The sequence below is a fragment of the Oncorhynchus gorbuscha genome, linkage group LG01, assembly GCF_021184085.1.
Source record: "Oncorhynchus gorbuscha isolate QuinsamMale2020 ecotype Even-year linkage group LG01, OgorEven_v1.0, whole genome shotgun sequence".
Lineage (NCBI taxonomy): Eukaryota > Metazoa > Chordata > Actinopteri > Salmoniformes > Salmonidae > Oncorhynchus > Oncorhynchus gorbuscha.
In genome coordinates, this window is record NC_060173.1 from 7,747,831 (window position 1) to 7,765,330 (window position 17,500).

The window sequence follows — 17,500 nt, forward strand, 5'->3', positions numbered from 1 at the left end:
CTATTGACTTCCATTGACTTCCACTGTCTTCCATTAACTTCCACTGTCTTCCATTAACTTCCATTAACTTCCACTGTCTTCTATTGACTTCCACTCTCTTCCATTGTCTTCCATTGACTTCCATTAACTTCCACTGTCTTCCACTGTCTTCCATTGACTTCCACTGTCTTCCACTGTCTTCCATTGACTTCCACTGTCTTCCATTGACTTCCGCTGTCTTCCATTAACTTCCACTGTCTTCCACTGTCTTTCATTAACTTCCTCTGTCTTTCATTAACTTCCTCTGTCTTCCACTGTCTTCCATTGACTTCGACTGTCTTCCATTAACTTCCATTGTCTTCCAGTGACTTCCACTGTCTTCCATTGACTTCCACTGTCTTCCATTGTCTTCCATTGACTTCCACTGTCTTCCATTGACTTCCACTGTCTTCCACTGTCTTCCATTGACTTCCATTAACTTCCACTGTCTTCTATTGACTTCCACTGTCTTCCACTGTCTTCCATTGTCTTCTATTGACTTCCATTGACTTCCACTGTCTTCCATTAACTTCCACGGTCTTCCATTAACTTCCATTAACTTCCACTGTCTTCCACTGTCTTCCATTGACTTCCACTGTCTTCCAGTAACTTCCACTGTCTTCCATTGACTTCCACTGTCTTCCACTGTCTTCCATTGACTTCCACTGTCTTCCATTGACTTCCATTGACTTCCACTGTCTTCCACTGTCTTCCATTGACTTCTACTGTCTTCCAGTAACTTCCACTGTCTCCCATTGTCTTCCATTAACTTCCACTGTCTTCCACTGTCGTCCACTGTCTTCAATTGTCTTCCATTAACTTCCACTGTCTTCCATTGACTTCCACTGTCATCCATTGACTTCCACTGTCTTCCACTGTCTTCCATTGACTTCCATTAACTTCCACTGTCTTCTATTGACTTCCACTGTCTTCCATTTTCTTCTATTGACTTCCATTGACTTCCACTGTCTTCCATTAACTTCCACTGTCTTCCATTAACTTCCATTAACTTCCACTGTCTTCTATTGACTTCCACTCTCTTCCATTGTCTTCCATTGACTTCCATTAACTTCCACTGTCTTCCACTGTCTTCCATTGACTTCCACTGTCTTCCACTGTCTTCCATTGACTTCCACTGTCTTCCACTGTCTTCCATTGACTTCCACTGTCTTCCATTGACTTCCGCTGTCTTCCATTAACTTCCACTGTCTTCCACTGTCTTTCATTAACTTCCTCTGTCTTTCATTAACTTCCTCTGTCTTCCACTGTCTTCCATTGACTTCGACTGTCTTCCATTAACTTCCATTGTCTTCCAGTGACTTCCACTGTCTTCCATTGACTTCCACTGTCTTCCATTGTCTTCCATTGACTTCCACTGTCTTCCATTGACTTCCACTGTCTTCCACTGTCTTCCATTGACTTCCATTAACTTCCACTGTCTTCTATTGACTTCCACTGTCTTCCACTGTCTTCCATTGTCTTCTATTGACTTCCATTGACTTCCACTGTCTTCCATTAACTTCCACGGTCTTCCATTAACTTCCATTAACTTCCACTGTCTTCCACTGTCTTCCATTGACTTCCACTGTCTTCCAGTAACTTCCACTGTCTTCCATTGACTTCCACTGTCTTCCACTGTCTTCCATTGACTTCCACTGTCTTCCATTGACTTCCATTGACTTCCACTGTCTTCCACTGTCTTCCATTGACTTCTACTGTCTTCCAGTAACTTCCACTGTCTCCCACTGTCTTCCATTAACTTCCACTGTCTTCCACTGTCGTCCACTGTCTTCAATTGTCTTCCATTAACTTCTACTGTCTTCCATTGACTTCCACTGTCTTCCACTGTCTTCCATTGTCTTCCATTGACTTCCATTGACTTCCACTGTCTTCCGCTGTCTTCCATTTTCTTCCACTGTCTTCCATTGACTTCCACTGTCTTCCACTGTCTTCCATTGACTTCCACTGTCTTCCATTAACTTCCATAGTCTTCCAGTGACTTCCACTGTCTTCCATTGACTTCCACTGTCTTCCACTGTCTTCCATTGACTTCCACTGTCTTCCATTGACTTCCACTGTCTTCCACTGTCTTCCATTGACTTCCATTAACTTCCACTGTCTTCTATTGACTTCCACTGTCTTCCATTTTCTTCTATTGACTTCCATTGACTTCCACTGTCTTCCATTAACTTCCACTGTCTTCCATTAACTTCCATTAACTTCCACTGTCTTCTATTGACTTCCACTCTCTTCCATTGTCTTCCATTGACTTCCATTAACTTCCACTGTCTTCCACTGTCTTCCATTGACTTCCACTTTCTTCCACTGTCTTCCATTGACTTCCACTGTCTTCCACTGTCTTCCATTGACTTCCACTGTCTTCCATTGACTTCCACTGTCTTCCATTAACTTCCACTGTCTTCCATTGACTTCCACTGTCTGCCACTGTCTTCCACTGTCTTCCATTGACTTCCACTGTCTTCCACTGTCTTCAATTGACTTCCATTGACTTCCACTGTCTTCCACTGTCTTCCATTGACTTCCACTGTCTTCCAGTAACTTCCACTGTCTTCCACTGTCTTCCATTGACTTCCACTGTCTTCCATTGACTCTCACTGTCTTCCATTGATTTCCATTGACTTCCACTGTCTTCCACTGTCTTCCATTGACTTCTACTGTCTTCCAGTAACTTCCACTGTCTCCCACTGTCTTCCATTAACGTCCACTGTCTTCCACTGTCGTCCACTGTCTTCAATTGTCTTCCATTAACTTCTACTGTCTTTCATTGACTTCCACTGTCTTCCACTGTCTTCCAGTAACTTCCACTGTCTTCCACTGTCTTCCATTGACTTCCACTGTCTTCCACTGTCTTCAATTGTCTTCCATTGACTTCCATTGACTTCCACTGTCTTCCACTGTCTTCCATTGTCTTCCACTGTCTTCCATTGACTTCCACTGTCTTCCACTGTCTTCCATTGACTTCCACTGTCTTCCATTAACTTCCATTGTCTTCCAGTGACTTCCACTGTCTTCCATTGACTTCCACTGTCTTCCACTGTCTTCCATTGACTTCCACTGTCATCCATTGACTTCCACTGTCTTCCACTGTCTTCCATTGACTTCCATTAACTTCCACTGTCTTCTATTGACTTCCACTGTCTTCCATTTTCTTCTATTGACTTCCATTGACTTCCACTGTCTTCCATTAACTTCCACTGTCTTCCATTAACTTCCTCTGTCTTCCATTGACTTCCACTGTCTTCCACTGTCTTCCATTGACTTCCACTGTCTTCCACTGTCTTCCATTGACTTCCACTGTCTTCCACTGTCTTCCATTGACTTCCACTGTCTTCCATTGACTTCCGCTGTCTTCCATTAACTTCCACTGTCTTCCACTGTCTTCCATTAACTTCCACTGTCTTTCATTAACTTCCTCTGTCTTCCATTGACTTCGACTGTCTTCCATTAACTTCCATTGTCTTCCAGTGACTTCCACTGTCTTCCATTGACTTCCACTGTCTTCCATTGTCTTCCATTGACTTCCACTTTCTTCCATTGACTTCCACTGTCTTCCACTGTCTTCCATTGACTTCCATTAACTTCCACTGTCTTCTATTGACTTCCACTGTCTTCCACTGTCTTCCATTGTCTTCTATTGACTTCCATTGACTTCCACTGTCTTCCATTAACTTCCGCGGTCTTCCATTAACTTCCATTAACTTCCACTGTCTTCTATTGACTTCCACTCTCTTCCATTGTCTTCCATTGACTTCCATTAACTTCCACTGTCTTCCACTGTCTTCCATTGACTTCCACTGTCTTCCACTGTCTTCCATTGACTTCCACTGTCTTCCACTGTCTTCCATTAACTTCCACTGTCTTCTATTGACTTCCACTCTCTTCCATTGTCTTCCATTGACTTCCATTAACTTCCACTGTCTTCCACTGTCTTCCATTGACTTCCACTGTCTTCCACTGTCTTCCATTGACTTCCACTGTCTTCCACTGTCTTCCATTGACTTCCACTGTCTTCCATTCACTTCCACTGTCTTCCATTAACTTCCACTGTCTTCCATTGACTTCCACTGTCTTCCACTGTCTTCCACTGTCTTCCATTGACTTCCACTTTCTTCCACTGTCTTCAATTGACTTCCATTGACTTCCACTGTCTTCCACTGTCTTCCATTGACTTCCACTGTCTTCCAGTAACTTCCACTGTCTTCCACTGTCTTCCATTGACTTCCACTGTCTTCCACTGTCTTCCATTGACTTCCACTGTCTTCCATTGACTTCCATTGACTTCCACTGTCTTCCACTGTCTTCCATTGACTTCTACTGTCTTCCAGTAACTTCCACTGTCTCCCACTGTCTTCCATTAACTTCCACTGTCTTCCACTGTCGTCCACTGTCTTCAATTGTCTTCCATTAACTTCTACTGTCTTCCATTGACTTCCACTGTCTTCCACTGTCTTCCAGTAACTTCCACTGTCTTCCACTATCTTCCATTGACTTCCACTGTCTTCCATTGTCTTCCATTGACTTCCATTGACTTCCACTGTCTTCCACTGTCTTCCATTGTCTTCCACTGTCTTCCATTGACTTCCACTGTCTTCCACTGTCTTCCATTGACTTCCACTGTCTTCCATTAACTTCCATTGTCTTCCAGTGACTTCCACTGTCTTCCATTGACTTCCACTGTCTTCCACTGTCTTCCATTGACTTCCACTGTCTTCCATTGACTTCCACTGTCTTCCATTGACTTCCATTAACTTCCACTGTCTTCTATTGACTTCCACTGTCTTCCATTTTCTTCTCTTGACTTCCATTGACTTCCACTGTCTTCCATTAACTTCCACTGTCTTCCATTAACTTCCATTAACTTCCACTGTCTTCTATTGACTTCCACTCTCTTCCATTGTCTTCCATTGACTTCCATTAACTTCCACTGTCTTCCACTGTCTTCCATTGACTTCCACTGTATTCCACTGTCTTCCATTGACTTCCACTGTCTTCCACTGTCTTCCATTAACTTCCACTGTCTTCCATTAACTTCCACTGTCGTCCACTGTCTTCCACTGTCTTCCATTGACTTCCACTGTCTTCCATTGACTTCGACTGTCTTCCATTAACTTCCATTGTCTTCCAGTGACTTCCACTGTCTTCCATTGACTTCCACTGTCTTCCATTGTCTTCCATTGACTTCCACTGTCTTCCATTGACTTCCACTGTCTTCCACTGTCTTCCATTGACTTCCATTAACTTCCACTGTCTTCTATTGACTTCCACTGTCTTCCACTGTCTTCCATTGTCTTCTATTGACTTCCATTGACTTCCACTGTCTTCCATTAACTTCCACGGTCTTCCATTAACTTCCATTAACTTCCACTGTCTTCTATTGACTTCCACTCTCTTCCATTGTCTTCCATTGACTTCCATTAACTTCCACTGTCTTCCACTGTCTTCCATTGACTTCCACTGTCTTCCACTGTCTTCCATTAACTTCCACTGTCTTTCATTAACTTCCACTGTCTTCCATTAACTTCCACTGTAAAAAATTTTTTAAAATAATCCATCTGTCCGTAAGGTCACCTTCATATTGATGAAATACTAGTTATTATAGTTATCTCTCCTCTGCACGGTTATATTTAATGCTCTTTTGTCTCTCTTCTCTCTCTCTCTCTCTCTCTCTCTCTGTCTCTCTCTCTCTCTCTGTGTGTCTCTGTCTGTCTCTCTATATATATATGTCTCTCTCTCTCTGTCTCTGACTGTCTATCTATATATATATATATATGTCTCTCTCTGTCTCTCTCTGTTTCTGTCTGTCTCTATATATATCTCTCTCTCTCTCAGGGCTACTGCTACACATCGAGGACAGATCATCTTCAAGGATGCACTCGCCCAGCAGCTGTGTGAGCAGGGAGGTGAGCAGCATCAGAAGCACAAACATATATATATATATATATATATATATATATATATATATATACAGAGCCTTCGGAAAGAATTCAGACCCCTTGACCTTTCTCCCTTTTTTTATGTTACAGCCTTAAGTCTAAAATGGATTAAATGTTGTTTTCCCTCTCGTCAATCTACACACATTACCCCATAATGACAAAGCAAAAACTGTTTTTTAGACAATTTTGCTTATTTATAAAAAAAATATATATATCATATTTACATAAGTATTCCGACCCTTTACTCAGTACTTTGTTGAAGCACTTTTGGCAGAGATTACAGGCTCGAGTCTTCTTGGGTATTATGCTACAAGCCAGGCACACCTATATTTGGGGTATTTCTCCCATTCTTCTCTGCAGATCCTCTCAAGCTCTGTCAGGTTGGATGGGGAGCATCGCTGCACAGCAATTTTCAGGTCTCTCCAGAGATATTTGATTGGGTTCAAGTCTGGGCTCTGGCTGGGCCACTCAAGGACATTCAGAGACTTGTCCCGAAGCCACTCCTGGCTCCTGTCTTGGCTGTGTACTTAGGGTCGTTGTCCTGATGGAAGGTGAACCTTCACCCCAGTCTGAGATCCTGAGCACTCTGGAGCAGGTTTTCATCAAGGATCTCTCTGTCCTTAGCTCAGTTCACCTTTCCCTCTATCCTGACTAGTCTCCCAGACCCTGCCACTGAAAAACATCCCCAGAGCATGATGCTGCCACCACCATGCTTCACTGTCGGGATGGTGCCAGGTTTCCTCCAGACGTGACACTTGGCATTCAGACCAAAGAATCTTGTTTCTCATGGTCTGAGAGGCCTTTAGGTGCCTTTTGACAAATTCCAACCGGGCTGTCATGTGCTTTTTACTGAGGAGTGGCTTCCACCTGATTGGTGGAGTGCTGCCGAGATGGTTGTCCTTCTGGAAGTTTCTCTCGTCTCTACAGAGGAACTCTGGAGCTCTGTCAGAGTGACCACTGGGTTTTTAGTCACCTCCCTGACCAAGGCCCTTCTCCCCTGATTACTCAGTTTGGCCAAGGGGCCAGCTCTAGGAAGGGTATTGGTGGTTCCAAACTTCTTCCATTTAAGAATGATAGAGGCCACTTTGTTCTTGGGGACCTTCAATGTTTTAAAAATGTTTTGGTACCCTTCCCCAGATCTGTGCTTCGACACAATCCTGTCTCAGAGCTCTACGGACAATTCCTTCAACCTCATGGCTTGGTTATTGGTCTGACATGCACTGTCAACTGTGGGACCTTATATAGACAGGTGTGTCGATATTATTTGTTTCAGGAAACTAGGTGTATGTCACACATCACTACTTCACAGGAGAGCCATTTGAACTTAAACTTTTTTTTAATCAAAATGTGTTTTTTGGGGGCAGAAATGCCTTCTGGTTCATGTGATATTTATTGTGCCTTTAAAACAAACATGTGTAAATAAGAATAAAATAGTTCAATTACAAGTCTAGATGGTTTAGCAACAGAAAATTAAGGCAACCATCCCGCTAGCAATGATTGGCTGAGATAATGAGTGGGCTGGACTTGCCGAGAAATTAGTTTTGATTGGTCTGCTGTGTAGCACGCTTCAGTCTATATCATGATGTGATGTATCATGATGTCAGTATGTGTAGGTAATCCTTTCTAACTCAGATTTTTTGAAAGATATCAAAAATGTAGAACTACACAATAAATGTTGCCGAGTTTTGAACCGAGTTTAGAGTATGATAGCTAAGGAGATGGAGAAAAATCTGCCGTTTGATTGCAAATATGCAAATATACCAATATGCAGAGAATTAAACACCTGTCTCTGGATTACATCTTCAAACTAAGGGCAACCATGACAGAGATGGAGAAGTGTCCATCCGTGTATATGGGTAAGATAGTCTAGCTAGCAAAATGTTCAGAAATTACACATTTCAAATTTTGTCAGAATGTCATTTTCATTTCAAGTTAAACTGTACTGTTAGCTAGCTAGCTAATGTTACGTGTATGATCTGTGTAGTAATATTATTTGTATCTCAGAGCCATTTGCATTGCTAATTATAGCCTAATGTTAGTTAGCTAACATTGAACCTGGTTGGTTAGCTACCTGCATATTCATGCAGGGTAGTAACATTGTGAGTTGGGATTATGGTTCATTGGGATTATGGTTCATTGGGATTATGGTTCATTGGGATTATGGTTCATTGGGATTATGGTTCATTGGGATTATGGTTCATTGCTAGAGCGCAGAATAACTGACCAATTTACAAACACTCAACACTCTTTGAATATGACCAGTGTCAGTAAACATTTTTGCCAGCAGCACAGTTACAGTCACCAATGCTCTGGATAACATAAAAACATCCTAACCAGCTCTGTTAGGGCGAGTAAAATGGTCAGAGTGAGGTGTTCTCTCATTTGTTGTCTGGAAGTAGCTTGGGTGCCTTTAAAAATATATATTTTACCTTTATTTAAGTAGGCAAGTCAGTTAAGATCCAATTCTAATTTTCAATGAGGGCCTAGGAACAGTGCCTTGTTAAGGAGCAGAACAACAGATTTTGACCTTGTCAGCTCAAGGATTTGATCTTGCAACGTTTCATCTACTAGTCCAACGCTCTAACCACTAGGCTACCAGCCACCCCTTTGAGGCCAGAACACTCGGATCAACCCCTACTCCTCGGCCAGAGAGTCCAGTGTGCGCTCTGAATGCTCTGATGGGGAAACTCTCTGAAATAACAAATGGACAATCTGACAACGCTCTGAATTTAGAGTGCTCTCTGAGCGCACTCTGGCACACCAGATTAAATTTACAACATACCCGTAGTATAAACCTGCCTTTAGTCTTGAAATCTTTGGTTGTTTAGTAGATGGCCTCACAGGTGAATCCATAAAGAGATTGGTGGGGCTAAAGCTTTAGAGGGTGTGAACGATGCTGAATGGGTGGGGCTAAAGCTTTAGAGGGTGTGAACGAGGCTGAATGGGTGTGGCTAAAGCTTTAGAGGGTGTGAACGATGCTGAATGGGTGTGGCTAATGCTTAAGAGGGTGTGAACGATGCTGAATGAGTGGGGCTAAAGCTTTAGAGGGTGTGAACGATGCTGAATGGGTGGGGCTAAAGCTTTAGAGGGTGTGAATGATGCTGAATGGGTGTGGCTAAAGCTTTAGAGGGTGTGAACAATGCTGAATGGGTGTGGCTAAAGCTTTAGAGGGTGTGAACGATGCTGAATGAGTGTAGACAAAGAAGAGCTCTCCAGTAGGTGTACCAAAATATTCAAGGGACATTTTCTCAAAAGTGGGATTACAAGTTTATAAACTTTCAAAGCAGAATTACTTTCCCATTGTTCCTTAACTGTAGTGTACGATATTTTTTCTAACTCTGAGTCTCTGATTTTATCCCACGTAAAAAACACTATTTCAAATTTTGCTGCATAAGACCGAAAAGCGAGCTGGTTGTTCTCATATATAGACAGGTGTGTGCCTTTCCAAATCATGTCCAATCAATTGAATTTACCACAGGTGGACTCCAAATCAAGTTGTAGAAACATCTCAAAGATAGAAACAGGATACACCTGAGCTCAATTTCGAGTCTTATGGCCTCAGGGCCTGAATACTTATGTAAAGAAGTTATTTCTGTTTTTGTTTTTTTATGAATGAGCAAAAATGTCTAAAAAACAGTTTTTGCTTTGGGGTTATGGGGTATTGTGGGTAGATTGATGAGAGAGAAAAAAACAATGTAATCTATTTTAGAATAAGGCTGTAACGTAACAAAATGTGGAAAAAGTCAAAGGGTCTGAATACTTTCTGAATGCACCGTAAATCAACGTTCTCAGACCACAGGGGGAAGTGACAGGCTCTCTTGATAGGTTAGTTATCAGACCATCTCAATGAATGCACCGTATATAAACTGAGTGCACAAAACACCAGGAAGAAACAGCCCTTTTTACATCAGTAGATGTCACAAAGTGCTTATATAGAAACACAACCTAAAACCCCAAACACAAAGCATTGAAGATGATGTTGAACAGAGAGATCTACACTTAGTATACCAAACATTAAGAAAATGTTCCTGATATTGAGATGCACCCCCCTTTGCCCTCAGAACAGCCTCAATTAGTCTGGGCATGGACTGTGGTGTTGAAAGCATTCCACAGGGATGCTGGCCCATGTTGACTCCAATGCTTCCCACAGTTTTGTCAAGTTTTCTGAACATCCTTTGAGTGGTGGAACATTCTTGATACACACGGGAAACTATTGCGCCTGAAAAACCCAGCAGCGTTGCAGTTCTTGACACAAACCAGTGCGCCTGGCACCTACTACCATACCCCGTCCAAATGCACATAAATATTTTGTCTTGCACATTTCACCCTCTGAAACGCACACATAGACAATCCATGTCTCACTTGTCTCCAGGCTTAAAAATCCTTCTTTAACCCCCCGTCTCCTCCCGTTCATCTAAGCTGATTTGAAGTTGATTAAACAGGTGACATCATTAAAGGATCATAGCGTTCACCTGAATTCACCTGGTCAGTCTACGTCATGGAAATAGTTTTGTACACTCAGTGTATATAAAGGGTTAAAGTAGATGGGAGACATGTAGCATAGTACAGCACAGATGGTGTTTCGGTACGACAGCTAGAGATGTTTGAGTGTCCTCTATTGCCAGCTTAATTTCAGCTTATGCTAAACTCAGCTATTTCTCTGAGCTGTACAGTTTGTGACCAGTGCTCCTCGTCATAGCAGTTCCTCCTACTAACATATTGACAGTGCTTTCCCTTTATGCAGTCTGAGTAGCTGTAATTACTTGTTTACAAGGAAGCAGACTCTTCCTTATTCAACTACTCCTCTAACAGATCACTTCTGACACACACACACACTTCCCGAGTGAGGTTTGCAATCATAGGAAAATGAAGTGGGTTCTTGGAGACGTAGGCTAACGCTGCGTCAAAACAGTTATTCACCAAGCCATTAGTGTTACAACTCTTAGAATAAAATGTTTTGGTTCCAGGTAGAACCCTTTTTGGTTCCAGTTAGAACCCTTTTTGGTTCCAGATAGAACCCTTTTTGGTTCCAGTTAGAACCCTTTTTGGTTTCAGGTAGAACCTTTTTTGGTTCCAGTTAGAAGCCTTTTTGGTTCCAGGTAGAACCCTTTTTGGTTCCAGGTAGAACCCTTTTTGGTTCCAGTTAGAACCCTTTTTGGTTTCAGGTAGAACCTTTTTTCTAAGAGAGCAGTGTTAGGCCAGAACTGCCATGGCTAGTGCCAGTGGTTTCATTGAGACAGTTCACAGTAGAAGAGAACCAGACTACTCAGCTGAATGGACCTTTCCTACATGCCTAGAGCACTCACTCCTCACGGCTGGATGAAGCTGGCGTTGCAGAGCATTACAGAACTTTGCAGAACCTCTCCAGTAAAGAGTGTATGAGAGAGATTTAAAAAAACGTTGTGTCTTTCTTTAATGATGCAACTTCATTTCATTTCATGAAATATCCACAGCACTGCACATTCACCTTGCCCTCTACCCCACGATACAAAACAACACCACACATCACAGTAACCAAAAACCTCAATACTTCTACAGCCGTATTCAGAAAACACCTGAATCACAGTTTCACTCATGACACAGAAAGGACACCCCTGTCTGACTCCTGGGTCGACCCGCACCAACCAGCTGTTGGTGGCCAGGGCTCCATGTAGAACCCTCCCTGACCTCTTTGGTACTGGGAGTTTGTAGAGCCCCCTCCATCTAAAACCCACCAAACTCTCGGCCCACATACCCCCTGCCAATGGCCAATGTTGTGCCTGATGTTCCTTACCTTAATGCAGAGGTTGTAGAGGGCTTTACCTCCCACCCCCTCAAACTCCCCCAGGCTCGGATTTTAAAAATCTAACAAGTCCTCCAGATCCCCTTGCCAGTCCCCAGTCTCTGACGTCACCTGCAGTGGCGGATACATTGGTGGCCCCTCCCCCTTTGTCCGCTCAAACACACCCCTTACCGGCTCAGACAGTACCTCCTGGACCTCCCCCAGGAATCTCCCCAGCAGTCTAATATATGTTAGTCCTGTTTGTTGTGCCAGGACTTTCAGAGTTTTCCACCCCTCCTCCCCCAGCAGCTGCAGGTCACCCAGCCTTAGAATAACCGCTGCCATCAGTCGCCTCTTCAGGGTGGCCGACTGAACCGATCTCAAAAGGATGGCGGGGTTGTGGAAGATGTGCTCCTCCCACAGCCCAGGCTCCACACCCCCTTCTCGTGTGGGCCTTAATAACAGCTGCCAAGGCCTCAGCACCAAAAAGAGCTAAAGTCAGAGAGAACTGCTGTACTCAGTCTCTCCAGTCTCATGAGGAACAGCTGCTGGGTCCAACCCTAATCCGCCAGCTCTCTTCAGCAGCATGCTGGTTCCCTCCAGCCGACATCAGTATGGTACAGTGGTCTCTGTGCCGCCTTTAGTCAGAATGCAGCCACCCTGCTCTCCAGTTCCACCAGGCCCTGTCCTCCTTCGTGCCAGACCAGAAAAAAATCCAACAGCTTGCATTGCAGGTCTGCGAGCAGACAGGAAGTGGGGTTGAGGACAGCCAGTTTATGCCACAGGGAAGATGCCACCAGGTTGTTGATTATCAGCACCCTCCCTCTATATGCACTTGGGACAGGAACCACCTTCACCTGGCCAGTCTTGATACCACAGCCTGTGACAGCCCCTCCCAGTTCTTCCTGACACACCTCTCTGAGCCCAGATACACCCCCAAAATGTTAAGCCCTTCATTGCCACCCCCTTGGAAGCAGAGGGTGGGCCCTATCCCTCCATGCCCCACATAACAGAGCTTTGCTCTTTCCCCAGTTCACCTTAGCTGACAGAGCTTCCTCATACACCTTCAGACTAGTCTCTAGTGCCTGCATATCCTTTCCATCCCTGACCATCACAGAAACGTGATCTGCATGTGCCAACACTGCTATGCCTGTCAACACACCAATGCCTGTCGAGCACACTCCCTGCAGTCTCCTGCGTAGGAGGCCCAGAAAAGGCTCAATGGCTAATGTATATATCTGCCTCGATAGAGGGCATCCTTGTCTATAGCCCCATCTCACCCAGACTGGCCTACTGAGCCGTCCTCCCACCTTGACCATACATGACACCCCAGCATACAACATCTTAACACAAGCCAAAAATCTTTCCCCAAACTGAATCACATTAAACAGATACTCATGGTCCACTCTATCAAAAGCCTTCTCTTGGACTGAAGAGACCAGTCCAAAGTTCACATTAGAACCTCTCGACAAGTCCAACACGTCCCTAATTAAGAACAAGTTGTCCGTGATTGAGTGTCCCGGTACACAATATGTCTGGTCCTTGTGTAATATTGAGTCCAGATGGGACTTCAGTCTGTTAGAGAGGACCTTGGCAAATATCTTGTGGTCCGCAGAGAGCAATGCCATAGGCCTCCTGTACTTAAGTTCACACAAGTCCCCTTTTTGGGCAGGAGAGTCAGAATCGCCCGATGGCAGCTCATCGGCAACCCTCCTACCCCGACTCACTCACTCAACATGCAAAAGAAATCCTGTCCAATTATTCCCCAGATTGTTTTATAAAAACTCCACTGGTAGTCCATCGACCCCCAGTGCACGGCCGGGGAACATCTGGGTTATGGTCTTTGCCAGTTCATGGGACAACAGGGGAATGTCCATTTCATACCTCTGTGCCAGAAAGAGCTTGGGAGTTCGGAAAACAAAGTCTCAGCACACATAGGATCACACAGTTCTGCCCTATAAAACTCAGTATAAAACTCCACAGTCTCCACAAAGAGACTCCACGCCCATCTGATAGCCGCAGACAATGCATAACCTTGGCTTCACCGCTCTGTCTTTCCAAACCAAAGACGAAGGAGCTGGGAGCATCCATCTCCTTGAGCATGGAGAACCTAGCTCTTACAAGTGCTCCCTTTGCTTTAACCTGGATGAAATGACCTATGTAATTCAGCTAAATTAGCTTGGAGGCCTACATTGCCTTGCCCCACCAGCTCTACCTCCACTTCACTTATACTACGCTCGAGTTCCCCCAATAATCTTATAGCCTCTGAGGACAAGAGAGCTGTATACTGTTCATAGAAAAAAGCAGAATTTCAACTTTTCCCACCCACCATTGACTCAGAGACTCATACTCCGCTCTTCGTTGCCCCCCACCTTTCCCAAAATGTTTGGAAACCAGAGCAAAATGTGGCATCTTGTAAGAGTTTTACATTAACTTCTTGCGTCGAGCCATCCCGGATCCGGTATCGTGACTACAGCCTCAAGCTTATTACCATAACGCAACGTTAACTATTCGTGAAAATCGCAAATGAAATGAAATTAATCTATTTGCTCTCAAGCTTAGCCTTTTGTTAACAACACTGTCATCTCAGATTTTCAAAAATATGCTTCTCTACCATAGCAAACTAGCATTTAGCATTTAGCGTTAGCATTTAGCATTAGCATTTAGCGTTAGCATTAGCAGGCCACATTTTCATAAAAACCAGCAAAAACATTCAATAAATAATTTTCCTAGAACTTTGGATGTTTTCAATGAGGAGACTCTCAGTTAGATAGCAAATGTTCAGTTTTTCCTGAAAGATTTTTTTGTGCAGGAGAAATCGGTCAGTTTGGTGCGTCACGTTTGGCTACCAAAAAAAAAACGAAAATTCAGTTATCCAAATGTCTAACTTTTTTCCAAAATAACTCCATAATATCGACTGAAACATGGCAAACGTTGTTTAGAACCAATTCTCAAGGTGTTTTTCACACTCTTCAATGTGGTATCGTTCCTGGAAGTGTGCTTCTCTGTCTGTATGCCATGGCCAAATGAGTGTTACTGACAATTGCGCACCAATTTAGACAAAAGTCACCGGACGGCCCCCTGGCAAATGTAGTCTCTTATGGCCAATCTTCCAATGATATGCCTACAAATACGCCACGATGCTGCAGACATCTTGGATGAACGGCAGAGCGCATAAGCTCGTTCACAGCCATATAAGGAGTCGTTAGTTAACACAGCTTCACAAATCCTGTTCATTTCCTGTTAGAAGTTGCATCTTGGTTTCGCCTGTAGCATTAGTTCTGGGGCACTCACAGATAATATCTTTGCAGTTTTGGAGACGTCAGAGTTTTGTCTTTCCAAGGCTGTCAATTCCATGCATAGTCGAGCATCTTTTCGTGACAAAATATTGCGCTTAAAACGGGCACGTCTTTTTATCCAATAATGACATAGCGCCCCCCATAGCTTCAACTAGTTAAACTTCCAATAGGATGTGTGCCAAGGCTCTGGTGAAATAGACAGTCGAGCCATGGTTATGTGGGGATCCGAAAACCCCACCGGTAGAAGGATAGCTTCCAACAGCCTATTGCTCTGATTCCTGGACATGTCAAACGGACCGAGTCGGGCTGCACTCACTCTAGCCCCAACTTATTGAAAAGACTGTGACCTCAAAAAAATAATCTGAATAGTTTGTCCTCGGGGTTTCGCCTGCTAAATAAGTTATGTTATGTATATCACAGACGTGATGCCAACAGTTTTAGAAACTTCAGAGTGTTTTCGATCCAATACTAATAATAATATGCATTTATTAGGATCTGGGACAGAGTAGGAGGCAGTTCAGTTTGGGCATGCTATTTAACCAAAAGTGAAAATGCTGCCCCCTACCCCAAACAGGTTAACGGCATCTGCCTGAAAACTTACCGACAGTAAAAAACCGCTACCAAAACAACTCAGCTCTTTCCTGATTTGATGATCCGTAATAAACAGAGGCAGATTCGCAACTACCACCCTAGTTGAAGGAGGCGAAAGAGGAGAAATCAGCACCAACACATCCCTTACCGATATTCCACTAGCAATCAGCCTACCCACCAAATGTACTATTTTCACGAACACAACCACAGCTTTGTTCATTCTGGATGAAGAATGTTTAAATTCAACTCCTACCTGTTTGCCGACTGTGAGCATAACCTCCTCCATCTTAACTTCATTCTAAGGAACACACCTGAATCCATGCCGTAACGACAGCATCTCCTCCCCGCTCGGCTGCGAAGCCATCGCGTGTACCACACAGTTCAAACCACAGGAAACTAAAACTCTGTCTTCTTCCTCCCTAACTTAAAAATAAAACCGGGGGTACCGTTAAACTAACAGTGTGTTAACATTGTGCCATTGAAAAGAAAAATTGAAAGAAAAGACCCAAGGAAAGAATCAAGAAAATAAGGAAGGACAGAGCCCTCCACACGGCCTTTCAACTACAAAACACTCCAAGCATGCACTGAGAGAGAGAGACAGAGATGTGAAGGTTGCAGAGAGAGAGATATTAAACAGCAGGCTCTGCTCCCACTTACTGGTCTGAGGCCAAACCACACAGCTAACAACATTGGACACTTTTTGGAACACAAAGCCGTCAGTATCTCACTAACACAGACATTGTCATCCTACAAGATACCTGGTATAGAGGAGACGGATCCACTGGTTGTCCTCTAGGTTACAGAGAGCAGGTCCCATCCACCAAACTACCAGGTGGGTGGTATAGAGGAGACGGATCCACTGGTTGTCCTCTAGGTTACAGAGAGCAGGTCCCATCCACCAAACTACCAGGTGGGTGGTATAGAGGAGACGGATCCACTGGTTGTCCTCTAGGTTACAGAGAGCAGGTCCCATCCACCAAACTACCAGGTGGGTGGTATAGAGGAGACGGATCCACTGGTTTCCCTCTAGGTTACAGAGAGCTGGCAGTCCCTTCCACCAAACTACCAGGTGGGTGGTATAGAGGAGACGGATCCACTGGTTGTCCTCTAGGTTACAGAGAGCAGGTCCCATCCACCAAACTACCAGGAGTAAAACAGGGAAGAGACTCGGGGGGGGGGGCATGTACTAGTCTGTGGCAACCTAAATGCCAGAACTGGACAAGAGCCTGACACCCTCAGCACACAGGTGGACAAACATCTACCTGGAGGTGACAGCATTCCCTCCCCCATAGGCCCCCCTAGGCACAACTATGACAACATAACCAACATAAACAGGTCACAACTCCTCTGCACGCAACAGCTCTGTTGCGTGCTGGGTATGTACATAGTCAATGGTAGGCTTCGAGGGGACACCTACAGCTCATCTCTTGGCAATAGTACTGTAGACTACTTTATCACTGACCTCAAACCTGAGTCTCTCAGAGCATTCACAGGCAACCCACTGACACCCCTATCAGATCACAGCAAAATAGTACTGTAGACTACTTTATCACTGACCTCAACCCAGAGTCTCTCAGAGCATTCACAGGCAACCCACTGGCACCCCTGTCAGATCACAGCAAAATCACAGTCTACTTGAACAGAGCAATACTCAATCATGAGGAATCAAATCCAAAGGAACTTTATAATGTTAAGAAATGCTATAGATCTAAAATAGTTTGGAAACCTACCAAAAAACAATTAGGCAACAACAAACTTCCTGGACAAAATTTACTGGAATAATTTCCTGGACAAAATGTTTCACTATAAAAGTGAAGGTGTAAACTTGGTTGTAGAAAATCTTAATAGTATATTTGACCTCTCAGCTTCAAATAAAA

The 17,500-nt window shown here is 44.0% G+C and overlaps 1 protein-coding gene across 2 annotated transcripts in view; it reads left to right on the top strand.

Moving 5' to 3' along the window:
* The window catches only part of LOC124032171 (reelin-like), a 338,397-nt gene that overhangs the window by 169,273 nt on the left and 151,624 nt on the right, over positions 1-17,500 (top strand). For both annotated transcript variants that reach the window (XM_046344341.1, XM_046344351.1), the window contains exon 4: positions 5,869-5,939. In XM_046344341.1, coding sequence (XP_046200297.1) covers positions 5,869-5,939 — 71 coding nt within the window. The remainder of the gene's footprint in view (positions 1-5,868; positions 5,940-17,500) is intronic.